Source organism: Felis catus, chromosome B1 (assembly GCF_018350175.1).
Source record: "Felis catus isolate Fca126 chromosome B1, F.catus_Fca126_mat1.0, whole genome shotgun sequence".
NCBI classification, from domain to species: domain Eukaryota; kingdom Metazoa; phylum Chordata; class Mammalia; order Carnivora; family Felidae; genus Felis; species Felis catus.
This window is the reverse complement of record NC_058371.1, coordinates 38649964-38670038: the sequence shown is the minus strand read 5'-3', so window position 1 is coordinate 38670038 and position 20075 is coordinate 38649964. Positions and strand designations below refer to the sequence as shown.

At 34.1% G+C, this 20075-nt stretch overlaps 1 protein-coding gene across 25 annotated transcripts in view; it reads left to right on the top strand.

Moving 5' to 3' along the window:
- PSD3 (pleckstrin and Sec7 domain containing 3) overlaps window positions 1-20075 on the top strand; it is a 785560-nt gene that overhangs the window by 425868 nt on the left and 339617 nt on the right. For all 25 annotated transcript variants that reach the window (XM_045055432.1, XM_045055440.1, XM_023252529.2 and 22 more), the window contains one exon: window positions 94-152. In XM_045055432.1, the coding sequence (XP_044911367.1) occupies window positions 94-152 (59 nt within the window). The remainder of the gene's footprint in view (window positions 1-93; window positions 153-20075) is intronic.

Here is a 20075-nt window from a genome sequence, read left to right as displayed (position 1 = left end):
TTCATAGGTTCTTAGTGTATGCTATTTAATGATAATAACAAGGCCAACAGGAAATAGTGAATTAATGCTTTCTTTCCTTGTCTTTCCCCTTAGATGGAGTCCATTGCCTCACCTGTGCAATGATGCTTCTTAACACAGATCTCCATGGCCATGTAAGTGTAGGTGTGTGAAGATGTCTTATACAAATTAAAATGTCTTGGGCTTATCTTTGCTTTTGTGTTCATACATATTTATTATCTGCTGCCCTTTCTCTCATTCTCTACTTGACAGCTAGGTAAACATAAATCTTTGGAAGAAGAAATAACTTACTTTACATGCTAGCACAGAGCTTAGTTTTAAGTGAATACGATTTCATGTACATGTCTGGAGTTGTTTTGTCTGTAATGTGTGTGTTCTGTATCTTCTTTCTCCAGTAGATGGCAGAGGCTGAGCTTTTACTTTTTTGTTTTTGTTTTTGTTTTATTTTGTTTTTGGTTAGCTATTAGAGTTGATATCTGATGGAAAAAGGATATAAGTTAGATCTGAAAATGTTGACTGTGTTTTCACCAAATACAGTAGTGAGTCTTAAGAACTCAGCCTTTTCTACATTTCTCAGCTCACCTGGTCTTTTACCAGTTAAAATATCAAAATGACATCATTACTTTCTCTTCTTGTATTTAAGATGTAGAATAAACTTAAATTTATAGTTATTATACAAGCTTTCCTTTTGTAGATGTGGAATTTTAGCATTTACTTAAACTATTTATATTAGAGAAAATAAGAATGTTTTAGCTTAATATAGGCCAATATATACTTATTTAGTGCAAAAACTTTTTCATGCCCTCCAGTCCATTTATTTTGAAGAGAAAACCAGGTTTCTTGTAATTAAAGAATCTAAATCATCCCTTGATTTGCTATATGATTTATCTTACAATTAAAAGAACTAAAACTCAGTTATCAGTCCAATTTCGTTCTCCTATTTCAAAAGGCCACATAATTTCCTTAAGGCAAAATGGAGCTCTATGGGACCATTAAGATGGACTGAAGGGAAAGAAGTGTTCTACCCTCAGAAGACTGAAGAGGAGATGTAGTTAGTGACAGTTAGTTTAACGCTGCCTTCACAAATCTCATGATACTCAACCAAGAAATTCCTTTTGCAGTTTGCATCAAGTGAATTTAGAATAACTTAGTGACTTGTTGACATGCATAACATGTGTCCAGAGATGATAGAGATTAAGAATGTAGATTTTTTTCAGGGGACATTTTGGAGTAATAGCGCTGTAATACATCTTATGGAAATGAAGGTACTAGTGAGCCTTGAAATGAGGATCAGAATCTAAACTCATCCAGCTTGCCAAGGGGAGGACGAATCAGTGGATAGTCCTGACCTCTGCTTTTCTCTTACCAGTGAAGCAAGTTTTCCCTGCTTTCCTCTTTCCCTGTCTTATGATAACAATTGCAATTCTGTCCCCTTCTTTTCTTCACACTAAATTTCTCAACCTTTCAGCTGAAAGAGACAATTTTGAGTGCTCTTGTCCACATATAACTTTGGTCTAAATCAGAGAGTCCCAGCATGAGGGATCTTCTTCACATGAGTTATTTTGAGGTCCCATCCATATATGATGGTTGTACATTTAGTGTCTGTTTACTGAGAAAATGTGTAATGAAAAAAAAAAAAGAATCAATTCTTATTTAAAGGTTGAGGATCTCATAGAACTTCTGTGGAAGTTGCTAGATGTGAGATTGGTTTCTATTAAAAGGTAAATTACCTTTTAAAAAGCTAATATTGCTTTAATAATACTTTCAAATAAATATGTAACTTATTAATCACAATAATTTGAAACAGGAGGAGATAAAGGTGTGAGGTTTATTATTTATTCAGATAAGTCAGCATGCTTGATATCCAACTAGGCATGGGCACCCCAGTGTCTATAGCCCATAGGTTCAGAACCACAGATCTTGGATTTGCTCTTGCTCTGTCTTCATACCTCCTTCGAATATTTGAAAAGAGATTAAATGAAGCATCATACTTCTTTTTGGCAACTAGAATGTAAGAGTTTATCAGTAAGAGACAGCAAACAAATGAACAGTTTATTATTAGCTTGAGTTATGCCAGTCATACATAATTAATATTTGGCTGTGGTGGCAGAATTACATATAAGAGGGAGAATATTATAAGTACAAGTAAATCCCTGTATATCATCAAAATCATGTATTTAATGATTATTAGTTCTTAGCTTTGTTTTTGAAAATGTATGCTTTATACTTAGGGTTGTCTGTTGTTTAGGTTTTGTATACTAGAGTTTTTTTAATCCTTATTTACAATGCATGCTGTTAAAAGTCTGTTAAAATAGATAGTTGTTATCATGAGAACTAACCATATGAAAATGTGTTTCTCTTATCTTCAAACTATGGATTCATTTAAAAAATAAATTTTCCTTCTAGGTGGTAAGTTTTTATCCATAATTCTGGATGTAGCTTCTCTTGCATCATGGTTGCCTGATTTTTTGTTATCATGTTTGTTTGACTTATTAGCATGGCCCCTTTGAAGGTGAACCATTCAAAATATAAAGTGGTTCATTTCTAACCTTTTCCCCTTTTCACCTTCCTAGGCTGTACTGCCTAGGCCATTACCTCTCATTACTCAATCCAATGTCAGAATAATCCTCTTGGGGAGTAAACTAATAAACCATTTTCTTTTTCTTTCATACCATTGTGCCATGATAGCATGACCTTTTTAAGAAGTACCAAGATAAGCGTGTTCTCATACTTTCAGTGGGGGAGGCATACCTTGGGAATTCTTTTGGCTTTACTTTGTGAATCTTTCTTGTGGCTTTATTTACTCTAAGGAATGATACATTGAAAATGCACTGATATGGGCCTTTGTTCTGCTAACTTTCTTACTAATAAAACAATAGAATGTATACTAATGTAATAAATCTAATATAGTGTTACATGTTGGAATTTCTTTCTTTCTTTTTCTAATTTATTTGATCGTTCAACAAACTCTTTTAGTGTCTCTACTCTATCCAAGTTCTGTGCCGTTTGGGTAAGGATGGGAAATGAATGAGATGTTCATGGAAGTCAAATCTCATTTCTGGAGTGTTGGCTAGGCTAACTTCCATTAATCCTTTAAACTGAAGAATGGTAGCAGGTAACTGAGGTGCTAAGGTGGAAAAGCACTGGAGAGCTATTTTAATTATATGTTGGATTATTGAACTTCACTAATAAGTAGGCTAGGAAAAAAAATCTAAGGCGTATGCAATATTTTGGGGAGAAATTCATTCAGATGTTATAATTTAATTGGAACTAAAAATGCTGATTCCCTTTTGTGTCTATTTTTTTTTTAAATATGAATGATGTATCATTATTTTAGCAATAGTATTGACTGGCTTTTATTTGTCTGCATGTGGCTTATTCTTTTAGATAAATATGTTATAATTGTGGTCACATGATTAATTTGCTAAGTAATCTTTTTAAAATGCCTCCATCTATGAAATATATATGTAAATTAAACTTTTGCACATACAGATAAATTTCTATTAAAACAAACTCTGGAGTGTGGTTTTCTTTTGCTATACTGAAACTAAGTTGTATTACATGTTGTTTGAACTATGAACATGGAAAGAATTGAAAATATGAAAATCTTTTTCTTTTTAAAGCCTTGTATTTTATTGGAAATAGTTTGAGCAAAAGGATTTTGTCATGTTAGAATAAATTCAGGCCTATTTATTTTCTGGACTAATCTTCAAATGTGCTTTTGGTACTTCCATCATAGTTGAGATTCAGCCCTCTGGCAGGATTATCACTGGGGGTAAAGGCAGGTGGCAGGGACAGGACAATAGGCAGGAACTTCTCACCAGGGCAGGACTCTGAGGTGGAAGGAAGTTTTAGATACAGATTGAGTTGTAATGAAGTGTAGGATAGATGAGTACACAATCAGTAGGTGAATTTCACAACTAAAAGTCAAAAGAGATCTACAAGACAATGGCTGTGCAGGGCCAGGCCATAGTCAGAGGCAGTAGCCAGGACATTATTTTTAATGAAGATATTATGACAGAAGCTACCCTTTCATACTGTGGCTTGGTATTTTTACTAGCAATTTTACCCAAGGTGTCCACTATGCTTTTCAGTGTTGGCAAGAGCCAGCTCACTCTCCACAGGTATAAGGGAGTTGAGGACTGTGGTTCTTCTGGAGTGGTGGCTGTATCTGGCTCAGGCTGGGCATCCTATAAATGTCTTTGGAATACTCCAGGTGTGTTGAATATCATCCTCAGAGGTCTGAATTTAATGTATGAGGCAGGACTTTACTGTGTTGTCTTGGTTTTGTTTTTGGTGTTAGGTTAAAGGTTGAATAAGGGATAACACCCAGTTAGTATACCATACTGGTAGAGGGGAGAAAAAGTCAAAGGTAAAATATAGTTTTTGTAATAGAATAATGTTAAAAATATATGTGGAGTTCAGTTTGACATAGGTCATAGGAGTATATTATTTTTCAGTTTGTAAACTACATTGGTAATTGTGAGTTTTTAATTCCTAGACTGGCTCTGTAGGATCACAGAATTTTAAGTGGTGGGTAAAATGTTTGGTTTATTATCAGAAGTGGAAAATGACTATTACAAGAATTGTTTCATGCTTTTACTTTTTATATTGTGCCTCAAAAGCACCACAAACCTCTAAGGTTGATAGGTAGTTAATATCCTTAAAAAGTCTCTGTGTCTGTAATTATCATTTTTATAACTGGCAGCTGTCTTAAGTGAATTTTGCCTGCTGCTCTCCCTTTGTCTTGGGTAGCTGTCTTGTCTGTACCTTCTCTTCCTGTCTGCCCCATATCCTTGATGCCCTCTGCCAGGAAAGCCATCCCTGGCATTCATTTGTTTCCTTATTGAGTTTTACCCAACTATAGATTCTAGCCTCATTCTTAATTTGCATTCAGCCAGCACAGCCTCCTTCCCTTACCTCTTTTCCACCTCCTTGGTGCCAAGTCTTTCTGTTCACCTCACTGGGAGCTCCCTAGCCCCAGTGACTTCTAGTGGGCTCTCATCCCAGGAGCTTCTCAATGATACTGAAAGTTCATAGAAGCGTCAGGTCTAGCCTCAAAGTTGCCAAGGGTTTCTGGTGGGGCCCTGGATTCAGTTTTACTCTTACTATTCCTTTCTTCAGAATGAGCATTTGGGGGATAGCCTAAGAACCTTAACCATCAGCTGTGGAAATGTTTTTATAGAAAACTTTCTTGATTTCAGATTTTCCAATTTTATTTTATCTATTTACTTTTTTAATGTTTATTTATTTTGAGAGAGAGAAAGAGAACAAGTGGGAGAAGGGCTGAGAAAGAGGGAAAGAGAGAATCCCAAGCAGGCTTTGTGCCGTCAAGGCAGAGGCCACATGGGGCTTGATCCCAAGAACCATGAGATCAGGACCTGAGCCAGAATCAAGCGTTGGATGCTTAACCAACTGAGCCACCCATGCATCCCAGATTTTTCAATTTCGAAATGACCTTTAAAATACAATGACTGGTCAAATTGACAGCTACCTAGATTTTAGTAGGAATGCCTTTTTAAGCATGTCAAAATTAATCATGCACTGGTAGATTTTCTTGGCTTCTGTGATTCTTCAAAATGAAAGCCTCCCTTCCTTTTTTTATTTCCTCCATTTCTTCCTCCCTAGCCAATTCTTTCTCCTTTTCTTTCTTTCTTCACTTTTTTTTTAGAATAGGTTCATACATGGAAAATATACCACGGATATGAGTTGGGTTAATGGGACTCATTTAAAGACCTCAGATTATCTAATTTATACATTATTCAGTCACTGCATAATGACTTTCCTTTTCCTTCTTACCATTATGAACTTTTCACATTTGCACAGCTCAACAGTAGAAAGTGGTAAAAGAAAGCAGATGAAATGCAATATTAAATCTGTTTTTGCTCTTTTTTCCTGCAAATGTTTTGGGGAGAGAAGGAGAAGTCAGGGTGAGGAAGGTAAACAAACTTCTTACCTTTAATCCCACTGCTTAAGTTAATGGTCTTTCTGTGACAAGTTAAAAGTAGAATTTAGTCTTTGTAATTTGATAATGAGGTCAGTGTCTTTTCTTTTATCTTCTCAAATTTCAGAGGAAACACTTTCTATGAAGTTGTGATAAAATCTGTCTGCTACTATAGTACTTCTCAAACTTTATGGTCTCAGAATCCCTTTTTACTCTTGAATTTTTTTGAGGTCCCCAAAGAACTTTTGTTATATCCATTACTATTTACTATGTTAAACTAAAATGGATAAGATTTAAAAATATTAAATTATTTTAAAATAGCATTAATAAGCCTATTAAATGAATAGCATACTTTTTTCTTTTAAAATGAGTGAATTTTATTTTTTATGTATTTTTAGGTGTACAGCATTATGATTCAATATTTGTATATATTACAAAATGATCATTACAATAAGTCCAGTTAACATTTGTTACCAAAACAGGTTTTTTTCCTTGTGATGAGAACTTTTAAGCTACAATTTTCTTTCTTTCTTTCTTTCTTTCTTTCTTTCTTTCTTTCTTTCTTTCTTTCTTTCTTTCTTTCTTTCTTTCTTTCTTTCTTTCTTTCTTAAGTAGGGCCACACTTAGTGTGGAGCCCAACCTGGGGCTTGATCTCATGACCGAGAGATCAAGACCTGAGCTGAGATCAAGAGTCAGACATTTAACCGACTGAGCCACCCAGGTGCCCCAAGCTACAACTCTTAATTTTTGAAAATTCAATACAGTATTAACCATGATGTACATTACATCCCCATGAGGTATTTATTTTATAATTAGAAGTCTGTACCTTTTTTTTAAATTGAAATATAGTTGACACACAATGTTATGTTGACACACAATGTTTTAGGTGTACAGCATAGTGATTTGACAAGTTTGTATGTTATGATATGCTGACTACAACTGTAGCTACCATCTGTTACCATACAATGCTATTAACAAACTCTTGACTATTTTCCCTATATTAAACCTTTTATCCTGTGATGTATTCATTCCGTAACTGGACGCTTGTATCTCCCACACCCTTTCACCTGTTTTGCCTATCCCCTTACCCTCTGCCCCTCTGGGAGCCGTCAGCTACTTTTCTGTATTTATGGGTCTGTTTCTGTTCTTTTTTTTTTTAACTTTAAAAACACTTATGTGTTTTTTTTAAGTTTTTAATTAAATTCCAGTTACTTGACATACAGCATAATATTAGTTTCTGGTATACAACTTAGTGATTCAGCACTTATATACAACACTGGGTGCTCATCACAAAAGCCCTCCTTAATCCCCATCACCTATTTGTTTGTTCATTTGCTTGTTTTTTAGATTCCATGTATAAGTGAAATCATATGGGGATAACAATTCTTTTTAATGAATAATAATTATACTTAGAAAAACAAAAAATGAGTGAAAAGTAAAGCATTTAAAATATTTGGGGGGAGACTTTCGTATTTGGCTTAATAGAAGACAACTAACTCCTCTGCTTCTGTATTTAGTTGGTTATAGTTTGTCAGAAGTCATCTGGCTTTTACTCCACTGTAACTTGTGAGAGTGAAAGAAATGTTTTGAGTATTATTATAACACTAGGTTTGAGTTCATGGACACTGGGGACAGGATCCATGAATCCTATTTTGAGAGCCACTGTGTTACAATATTACTATCAGTTGCTTTATTTTTTCTTTAAACCACTTCAGTTCCTTTTTCAATGGCAGTGTTTTTACACAAGTGGCAGGAAAAGCCCAAGTAATATTTCAGATATCCCTAAACGTTGAACTTCTTTAATACTTACATTAGCTCTGTGATTGGAGTTTGTGAAAGGATACTTTGAATATGACAGCATCTTGGTTTCTAAATTTACAAAGGATCCTACTTTGCCTGCTAATCATGCATATAAAAAAGTGGACACCTGAGGGCAGCATAATACAATTAAACTTACTTGATAGAGAAGAAAACAAAACAAAAGCAAAATAGGAACTTGTAGCAGAACTACAGAATTAAAGTAGTATACTTTTTTTTTTTTTACCCCACTTATTGTAACATGTTGGAGATGGAATTGTCATGTGGGCAGGTATACCTACTGTGTTTTCGATATCCCAAGGTTTATGAGGCCAGATTTTACCAATGGATCATGAGAGCCCTTAGTTTCCCTGAAAGCATGTTTTCCACAAAGCTTCCAGACTCTACGTTATTGAAAATAAAAATTTTCGGATTATTTTGCCTAATTCTTTAACCTGTAGGTCAGAGTATATGCTGTGGTTTGCTTTCCTAACAAATACTTGAGATAGCTGGCCTTGTTAGTAGCTCTCCCTTAGAACTGAGTTTAGGTTAGGTCTTGGCTGGAGCATTGAAGAAGGTTCCATTCCTCCAGTTGTCAGGGAAAGCATACTCAAAGCAAAGACTTGGTCATTCTTGTGCAGAATATTGGACAGCAGATTATATGGTTTCTAGGTTACTCTAAAGAAGGAATCTCTTCATCTTAACTTTGCCCCTTTGCTCTCATTATTACCAGTAAAGTTGGGAACTGATTATCAGCCCAGTGGGAAAAAATGCCATAATTTTAAAAATAAGGCACAGAATACATCAGGAATCCTAATCTGTTTTGCTTGCTCACTCATGATGTGCTCAACACAAATTCTACTTCCTTCTAGTTTTCTCTTAGATCAGGGCTCAGTGGGGGTGCCCGACTGGCTCAGAGCATGGCATATAGACTCTTGGTAGAACATGGGACTCTTGATCTCACGGTTGTGAGTTCAAGGCCCATGTTGGGTATAGAGAGGGCTTAAAAATAAAATCTTAAAAAAAAGAAAAAAGATTGGGGTCAGCAACGTATGTCCCACAGGCAAAATTCTGCTGATAGACTGTTTTCATAAGTAAAGTTTTATCGAACAAAGCCACACCCATTTCTTTACATCTTCACACTAAAATGACATGTTGAGTAGTTGTAACAGGGACTTCATGGCCTATAAAGCCTAAAATATTTCCTATCTGGTCTTTACACAAATTTTCAGAACTTTTCTTTTCCAGTCCCCCGGCCCTTAGTCCATGAAACCTTTGCTGTCTCTCCCACACATAGTAGAGCAACGTTGAAGATGATCCTTTTACTTAACATTCTGAATTGGGAACATGTTAAAAACATGTATGAGTTCAGTTTTTCAGAAATAATTCATCAAAGAATTTCTCTTTAAAAGGCATTTAATTTAATGTATCTTTAAAAGAAAACAAATGGGGAAAACAGCTCTTTCTTTTGTATTATAAGAGAGTATATTTGAAAATGTCAGTACAGTCATTTTGGAGAATAGTCTTGAATTTATCTGGGAATATGAACCTCTAGTCTTCAGTTTTTCATCTTTTTGCTTAATATTTCCTTTCATTACAGATATTTCATTCATTGGCCCAAAATTCAAGATTTGGGCCTGCCTGGTACTTTGAGTTTTCAAACAGAATTCTTACTTTTTATGGATTTTCCATTCTGCATGTTAAATTTTTGGTTTGATTAAAGGTGTCTCTGGATTTTAAGGCTAAAGATCCTGATGTTCATATTCACTGAACATCTCAGATTTGATTGGAAATGTTGCATTGATTTCAACAGACAATTTTTGTGACTCTCAGTGCATGAGGCTTTTCACACCTCCATGCTCTATTCATTTAATGGGAAGGAATTCAGAATATAAAAAGGTGCTATGAAATTACTGCCTTGGCATGTAACTGACCAGCATTTGTTCCAGAGCAAGCCTACCTTTTTCCAAAGGTATGAATATATTTAGGAAGAAAATAGAACCATGGCAATGTGTGAGTTTCTCTGTGATAGATGTGAATGGTTGAGATACACAGTCAGTGATTATAGTTAGCTTTGTTCACTGGACAATATTTGAATAATAATATTTCAAAATAATTGACACAGTTTGGTATAATAAAAAGGAAAAATCCAGGTATTATGTGAAGGAGTGTTTCTTGATGAACAAAGACTTCATTTTACTTTTACTCCATGATGAAAATGGTGTAAAAACTCAGTGTTTAAATGTATATGATAGGCACAAAATGGACTGATGAGACCCTTTGCTTTTCTGCCTAAGCTTTACCTAGAAATTACCAGTGAGTAAGAAGACAATAAGTAGCAGTTATAAATAACCTCAACTAATCAAATATTCAGTAAGTTGTTGGGCATCTTTGGCAAATAGAAAGCCATGTATCTTGATTATGTTCTTGCATTAGACAAATTGAGGCACCGGGTATAAGGTGATTGATTGCACTAATGCTTCCTTACTGTGGAGAACCCAAAATATATGAATAGTTTTTGTTGGTTTGAATTTACATATCCATTTTTCCCCTAATTGCTATTTTCCTAATTTTTATTTCAAAATTTGTGAGTGTAAAGGTATCTTTACACTAATGTAGAAAATGGTGTGGTCACTGTGAAAGTATACAAAAAGCAATGCTAAATAAGCAAGTAAATAGAATAAGTCTGAATTTAGAATGAAGTATGATTTTATAAACCAAAATAATGCCAGGGACTTTACCATTGTTTTTTAAATGTTATAAAACATGACAATTGTTAATTAAATGGTGAAAGTTTTATTTATAGCTTATAATAGAAACTCATGGTGTCCTAAAGAAACTTTTTACCTAATGATCATTAAACATATTTGCTCATGAATCTTTTTTCAAAAGAATTTTGAAAAAAAATACCCTTCTTTCCTTTTAAAGGTGCCCTCTAAATTTATTACAAGTTTAAGTAGCTAAACATAAAAAGAATTTTTGATGTGGTTATTAACTATTGGCATTAAAATATTCTTTCATTAGCATCTAAAGGTCTTATTGAGGGGAAAGTACTTCCAAATGACAGTAAGGACTTCTGAAAATCTGGTCCTCCAAAAATACAATGAGAATACTTGCAAAAAATGGTCAAAATCACTGTATTCAGAACTGTAGAGATTAACAGAAAGCTTGCAACAATCTGAAGAGTATTTATTGAAGAAAACAAAAAACAGCTGAAGATCCATAAGAACAGTAAGATTTGTAGTGTTTTAACTTGCTCTATTACCATCTCCTCTCCCCAACTCCAGGTAATCTTGAAAACATATAGTCTCACAATCAGAGTAGCTGTGAAAACCAGAAGCCTAGCATTCACTGGAATGGGCAGTGGGGAACTCCCTCAAAAACCCCATTCCCAGGGAATTGTCATTACTCAATTTGTCTGGCAGCTCACTGGAAAATCCTCACTTGCAGAGCTTGTCTTTCTTTGATCTGACTGGCTCATTCAGTAAAAAAAGTCTTTTCCCCAGAGCATTTGACAGTTCACAGTTGTTAAACAATACTGCTGCATTAGGTGCTAGTAACAATTGGGCAAACAAGAGGCTGACCAAAAAACTTAACAGGAAAAGCCGGGAAATAAGGCATACTGGTAAACTCTGACATATTCTTGGGAATCTATGTCCACCTTCCCAGAAAAAAACCTGAAAAGACCCTAAGCTCATACTGCTGACAATCCTTGAAATTCTGCATAAACAGAAAGTGAAGACTACAACAGATTTATAAACTGTCTCCTGGTGCATTGAAGGTATTCCTTAACATGCACACACAACCTCATGGCAAGACTGAGATACTTATTCGTTCAAGACATTTAAGGAAATCTCTGTCCAATAATAAGCTGATTACTGAGTTTACGGAGTAGAGACTTTCATGGGTCACATACAACAAAAATTAATTCAGGAAAAGCCACTAACCAAACAATACAGTAACAACAAACAGGGGGAGAAGGACAAATCTGATGTACAGACTTACCACATTATTTACAATCTCTAGTTTTCAACAAATAATTATGAGACTTGCAAAGAAATAGAAAAGTATAGCCTCTATACAATCAAAGATAGCAATCAGAAACTGTCTCCAAGGAAAGCCAGACATTGGACTTAAAATATTAGAAAAATGGATTAAAAGCATTCAACTGTGTGCATTATAAAAGAGACACATTTTAGATTAAGAGACCATAGGTTGAAAGTTAAAATATGAGAAAGGAAGTACCAAGTAAACAGTAACTGGAAGAGAATTGGAGTTTCTGTGTTAATATCAACCAAATATACTTTAAGACCAGACGTACTAGAGACAAAGACATTTTATAATAATGAAAAGGTCAGTCCACCAAAAGGATATAACAGTTCTAAGTGTAGGCACCTAAAATACTGTCCCAAACTAACTGGATGAACAACTTACAAGTGGAAAGGAGATAATATGCCCAAAATCAGAGCACCAAAATATATAAAGCAAGTACTCACAGAACTAAAAGGAGCAATAAACAACAGTACAGTAATAGTTGGGGCCTTTAATACTCCACTCTCGCCAATAGATAGATGACCTAGACAATCAGTAAGGAAATGGTGATTTGAACAATACTGTCCACCAAATGTTCCTAGGAGACATATGCAGAATATTCCATTCAACAGCAGTAGAATACATATTCTTTTAGAGCACATGTGGGACATTTTCTAGGATAGATCATTGCTAGGCTGCAAAACAAGTCTCAAGAAATAGAAGATCATAAAAATTATATCAAGTGTCTTTTTTGACCACAAATTTCAGAAAATAAAAATAGAAAGCAAAAACAGGAGAAAAGCTGGAAAATTGACAACTGGAAGTTAACAACCAGTGGATCAAAGAAGAAATAAAAAAGGAAATAAAAAAGTATCTTGAGACAATAAAAAAAAATGGAAACACAACATACTAAAATTTATAGGATGCAGCATAAACAGTTCTAAGAGAAAACTACAGCTATAAGCATATATGTCAAGAAAAAGAAAGATCTCAAATAACTTTATACCTCAAGGAACTAAAAGAAGAACAAGCTAAGCCCAACGTTAGCTAAAGAAAGGTAATAATAGAGCTAACAGCAGAAATAAATGGGGTAGAAAATAGGAAAATAGAAAAGATTAACAAAACTAAGAGTTGGTTCTATGACATGATAGACAAAATTGACAAACCTTGAAGTAGAATAATGAAAAAAAAGAGAAAGACTAAAATAAAATTACAAATGAAAGAGGAGACATTACAACAGATACCTCAGAAATACAAAGAATCATAAACTATTAATCATACTCCAACATATTAGACAACCTAAAATAAATGGATCTATTTCATACAGCCCGCCAAGACTGAATCATGAAACAGAAAACCTGAACAGATCAATAATGAGAAAGGAGATTAATTCAATATCAAAAACCTCCTAAAAAAGATAAGCCCAGCACCAAATGGTTTCACTGGTGAATTCAAGCATTTAAAAAAGGATTAACGCCAGTCCTTGTCAAACTCTTCCAAAAAATTCAAGAATAGGAGGGAACATTTCCAAACTCATTTATAAGAACAGCATTGCCCTGATACAAAAGCCAGATAAGAACACTGTATGAAAAGAAATTTACAGGCTACTGATGAATATAGATGCAAAAATTCTCAAAATACTAGTAAACTAGATTTAAGAGCACATTAAAGGAACACACACTGTGATCAATAGGGATTCATCTCTAGGAGGCAAAGATGTTTCGACATCTACAATTCAATAAATATGATGCATCACATTAATAGAATGAAAGATAAAAATTGTTGGGGCGCCTGGGTGGCGCAGTCGGTTAAGCGTCCGACTTCAGCCAGGTCACGATCTTGTGGTCCGTGAGTTCGAGCCCCACGTCAGGCTCTGGGCTGATGGCTCAGAGCCTGGAGCCTGTTTCCGATTCTGTGTCTCCCTCTCTCTCTGACCCTCCCCCGTTCATGCTCTGTCTCTCTCTGTCCCAAAAATAAATAAACGTTGAAACAAAAATTAAAAAAAAAATTGTATAGTCATCTTAATAGACCCAGAAAAAGCATTTAACAAAACTTAATACCCTTTCCTGATGACAATTCTCAATACATTGATTATCGATGTATGCCTAAACAAAGGCCATATCACTGCTAACATCATACTCCATGGTGAAATGTTGGAAGTTTTGCCTTTAAGATCAAGACAAGGGTTTTCATTCTCACTACTCCTATTCAACTTAGTAATGCAAATCCTAGCCAGAGCAATCAACCCATCAAGGAAAATAAAATAATCCAGATTGAAAAGAAAGAAAGACATGAAATCATTTGCAAACGACATGACCTTAAGTATAGAAAACCATAAAGACTTCACACACACACAAATGTTAGAACTAATAAAGGAATTAAGTTAATATTCAAGATAAAAAGTCAATATACAAAAACCAGTTGTGTTTCTATATACTAATGAGAGAATATCTAAAAAAGAAAAAAATAATCCCAGTCACCATAGCACCAAAAACAATCAAATACTTAGGAATAAATTTAACCAAGGAGGTGAAAGATCTATCTGTACACTGAAGGCTAGATGACATTGTTGAATGAAATTGAAGACACAAATGGAACAATGTCCCATGTTCATGATTGGACTAATTAATATTGTTAAAATGTCCAACCTGCCCAAAGCCATCTATAGATTCAATACAATTCCTTATCAAAATCTCAGTGGCAATTTTTACAGAAAAGGAAAAACAACCCTAAAATTTGTATGGAACCACAAAAACCCCACATAGCCAAAGCAAACTCAAGAACAAGGAACATAGCCAGATGCAATCACATTTCTCGATTTCCAAGTATACTACAAAGTTACAGTAATTAAAACAGTATGGTACTGTCATTAAAATAAACACACAGACCAATGGAACAGAATTGAGAACCCAGAAATGAACTCACACATATGCAGTCAACTAATACTTGACGAGGGAGCCAAGAATACTCCATGGGGAAAAGATAGTCTCTGCAATAAATGGTGTTGGGAAAACTAGTTATCCACATGCCAAAGAATGAAACTGGATCCCTATCTTAAACAACTCACAAAATTAACTCAAGAATGGATTAAAGACTTATATATACAAGGCCTGAAACCATAAAATCCTCAAAGAGAACAGCAGGAAAGAAGCTCTTTGACATTGGTTTTGGAGATAATTATTTTAATCTGACACCAAAGCAAAAGCAATAAAAGCAAAATAAGCAAGACTATATTGAACTAAAAAGTTTGCACAGCAAAGGAAACCATCAACAAAATGAAAAGACAGCCTATAAAATGAGATGAAATATTTGTAAATGATATATCTGATAAGGGATTAATATCCAAAATATATATGAAACTCCTACAACTCAATAGCAAGAAGAAAATTGAAATTGAGAAAGGAACTGAAGTTTTCAAATAAGATCTATACAAATGGTCAACAGGTACGTGAAAAGTTGGTCACCATTACTAATCATAAGGGAAGTGCAAATCAAAACTACAATGAAATATTACCTCACATCTGTTAAAATGGCTATTATCAAAAAAAACAAGAGTTAACAAGTGCTGGTGAGGATTTGTAGGAAAGATAATCCTTGTACAATGTTGGTAGGAATATAAATTTGTGCCTTTTATTTTGTATGTATTGTATTGAAGATTCTAATCAGAGTAATAAGGCAAGAAAAAAAGTATCAAGATTAGAAAGGAATAAGTAAAATTATCTGTTTGCAGAAGACCTGATCTTGTATATAGAAAATTGTATATCTACCAAAAAATAAACACTATTAGAATCTCAAAAACAAGTTCAGTAAACACTGCAAAATAAAAGTTGAATATATAAAGATCAACTATATATATTATATATCAGTAATGAATAATATGGAAATGAAATTAATTTTATATATGGTAACATCAAAAATACTAAGATACTTATGAATAGACCTAACAAAGTAAGATAATACATTGATGGTGAAAAATACAAAACATTGTTCAAAGAAATCAAATGGAAAGTTATCCCATGGTCATGGTTTGGAACACTTAATGTTAAAGTGGCATACTCTCCAAAATGATCTTAAGAGTCAGTACAATGTCAAAATCCCAGTTGGCCTTTTTTTTTGGGGGGGGGAGCAGAAATTGATAAATGAATCCTGAAATTCGTGTAGCAATGCACAAAAGAAAAGAGAAATAACTTGGAAGATGATACAAAGCTTACTACAGAACAAGACAAAGAAGACAAATAAGTTGAAAGCCTTCCCATGTTCATGGATTGGAAACAATATTGTTAAGATCACTCAAGGTGATCTGTAGATTCAATACAGTTTGTATGAAAATCCCAATGAAATATTTGCAGAAATAGAAAAAAAAATAAGCCTAATATTCATATGAATTCTCAAAATCAGAGAGGAAATAAATAAAATATAGACTAAAAGGACAGTAGAAAAAAATCAGTGAAAATGAGAGCTGGTTCTTTGAAAATATAAACAAAATCAATAAACTCTTAAGCTAGATCAACCAAGAAAAAAAGATAGAGGACTCAAATAAAATAAGAAATGAAAGAGAAGTTACAAGTGATACCACAGAAATGACAAGAGACTACTATGAAAAATTATATGCCAACAAGATGGACAACCTAGAAGAAATGAACAAATTCCTAGAAACATACAATCTCCCAACACTGAATATGAAAAAAATAGAAATTTTGAATAGACTTTTACTAGTAAGGAGATTAAAACAATAATCAGAAACCTCTCAACAAATGAAAGTTCAGGATCAGATGGCTTCATTGTCAAATTCTGTCAAACATTCAAATAATATTTAATATTCTTCTCAAATTCTTCCAAAAAATTGGAGAGGAGGGAGCCTTTTCCAACACATTTCACAAAGCTAACATTATCCTGATAAAAAACCCAGACAGGACACCACACAAAAAGGAAAATTATAGGCCACTACATTGATGAACATAGAAACTAAAATCCTCAACAAAATATTAGTAAACCAAATTCAATAATATGTTAAAAGAATAATACACCATGATCAAGTGTCACTTATTTTAGGAATGCAAGGACAGTTCAACATCTGCAAATCTGTGATATATCACATTAACAAAATGTAAGATAAAAATCACGATCATCTCAATACACACAGAAAAAGCATTTGATAAAATTCAGTAGTCATTTATGAGACAAACTCAACAAAATGGGTATAGAGGGAACATACCTAGACTTAATAAAGGCCATATATGACAATCCCAGAACTAGTGTCATACTCAACAGCAAAGAACTGAAAGCTTTTCCTCTAAGAACAGGAATAAGACAGTGTTGTCCACTTCTGTCACTTTTATTCAACATAGTATTGGAAGTCCTAGCTATAGCAGTTAGACAAGAAAAAGAAAAGGCATCCAAATCAGAAAGAAGTAGAACTATGTTCACAGATGTCATGCTACTACATATTGAAAACCCTGAAGATGCCACCAAAAACCTGATAAGTTGGAACTGATAAATTTATTCAGTAAAGTTGCAGGACACAATATCAATATACAGAAACCCATGGCATTTCTCTACACTAATAATAAAACATCAGAAAGATGAATTAAGAAAATGATCCCATTTACAATTGCATCACAAAAAATAATATATCCAGGAATGAATTTAACCACAGAGGTGAGAGATTTTTACTCTGAAAACTGTGAGACACTAATGAAATAAATTGAGGATGACACAAATAAGTGGAAAGATATTCCATGCTCATGGATTAGAAGAATTACTATTGTTAAAATGTCCATGCTACCCAAAATAATCTACAGATTTAATTCAGTACCAATCAAAATTCCAATGGCATTCTTCACAGAAGTACAACAAGTAATTGTAAAATTTGTATGGAACTGCAAAAGATTCTGAATGGCCAAAATGAGCTTGAGAAAGAACAAAGCTGGAGGTATCATGCTACCTGACTTCAAACTATAATACAAAGCTATAGTAATCAAAATATGTCATTGGTATGAAAATAGACACACAGATCAGTGAAACAAAATTGAGAGCCCTAAAATAAATCCACACTTATATGGACAATTAAACCACAACACAGGAACCAAGAGCATGCAATGGAGAAAGGGTAGTCTCTTCAATAAATAGTGCTGGGAAAGCTCTACAGCCATATGCAAAGGAATGAAACCAGAACTACTGTCTTACACCGTATACAAAAATTAACTCAAAATGGGTTAAAGACTTGAATATAAGACCTGAATCCATAAAATTCCTAGTAGGAAACTCCTGGGCATCAGTCCTCGTGATGTCTTTTTGGATGTGACTCCAAAGACAAGAGAAACAAAAGCAAAAATAAATAAATAAATAAATAAATAAATAAATAAATAAATAAATAAATAAATAAACGCTACGATACTAAAAAGCTTGTGCACAGCAAAGGAAAATCATCATCAAAACAAAAAGGCAACCTATTGAATGTGGGAGATATTTGCAAACCGTATATCCAATAAGGGGATAATATCCAAAATATATAAAAACTCATGCAGCTCAACAACAACAACAAAAAACAAATAACCTGATTCAAAAATGGATAGATGATCTGAATAGACATTTATCTGGAGAAGACATACACATGGCCCAAAGGCACATGCGAAGATGCTTAGCATCATAATTATTAAGGAAAATGCAAATCAGAACCACAGTGAGGTATCACCTCACACCTGTTAGAATAGCTATTATCAAAAAGACAAGAAATAAGTGTCAGGTGGGATGTGGGGGAAAGGGAACCTTTGTACACTGTTGGGATTGTAAAATGGTATACCCACTATGGAAAACATTATGGAGATTCCTCAAGAAATTAATAATAGAACTACCATAAGACCCAGCTATTCTAATTCTGTAAATTTTTTTGAAGAATATGAAAACACTAATTCAAAAAGATGTATTCATCCCTATGTTTGTTGCAGCATTATATATAGTAGCCCAGATATGGAAATAGGCTAGGGGTCCATCAGTAGACAAATATAAAAACAATATGTAGTGTTACTGATCTTAGCGCAGAAACTCACAGTTTTTCCCCATTGAGGATGATATTAGTGGTGGGTCTTTCATATGTGGCTTTTATGATCTTGAGGTATGATCCTTCTATTCCTACTATTTTGAGGGTTTTTACCAAGAAAGGATGCTGTATTTTGTCAAATGCTTTTGCTGCATCTATTTAGAGTATCATGTGGTTCTTGTCCTTTCTTTTTTTGGTGTGATGTATCACATTGATTGTTTTGTGGATATTGAACTAGCCCTGCATCCCGGGTATAAATCTCACTTGGTCGTGGTGAATAATTCTTTTAATGCATTGTTGGATCCAGTTAGCTAGTATCTTGTTGAGTATTTTTGCATCCATGTTCATAAGGGAAATTGGTCCATAGTTCTCCTTTTTAGTGGGATCTTTGTCTGGTTTTGGAATCAAGGTAATGCCGGCTTCATAGAATGAGTTTGGAAATTTTCCATCCATATTTGTTGGAACAGTTTTGAAAGAATAGGTGTTAACTCTTCTTTCAATGTTTTGTAGAATCCCCTGGAAAGCCATCCTGCCCTGTCCTCTTGTTTATTGGGAGATTGTTGATTATTGATTCAATTTCTTTACTGGTTATGGGTCTGTTCAAATTTTCTATTTATTCTTGTTTCAGTTTTGGTAGTTTATATGTTTCTAGGAATTGGTCCATTTCTTCCACATTGCCCAATTTATTGGCATATAATTGCTCATAATATTCTCTTATTATTGTTTATATTTCTGCAGTGTTGGTTGTGTTTCTCCTCTTTCATTCTTGAGTTTATTTATTTGGGTCTACTCTCGCCACTGTTGCTCAGCACAGAATTGGAAGTCCTAGCCTCAGCAGTCAGACAACATGAATAAAAGGCACCCAGATCAGCAAGGAGAAAGTAAAATTTTCACTCTTCACAGATGACATGATACTCTATATGGAAAACCCAAAAGATTACACCAAAAAACTGCTGGAATTGATACATGAATTCAGCAAAGTCCCAGGATATAAAATCAATGAACAGAAATCAGTTGCAGTTCTATACACCAATAATGAAGCAACAGAAAGAGAAATCGAGGAATCAATTCCGTTTACAATTGCACCAAAAACCATAAAGTACCTAGGAATAAACATAACCAAAGAGGTGAAGAATGTATACACTGAAAACTATAGAAAGCTTATGAAAGAAATTGAAGAAGACACAAAAAAATGGAAAAATGTTCCATGCTCCTGGATTGGAAGAACAAACATTGTTAAAATGT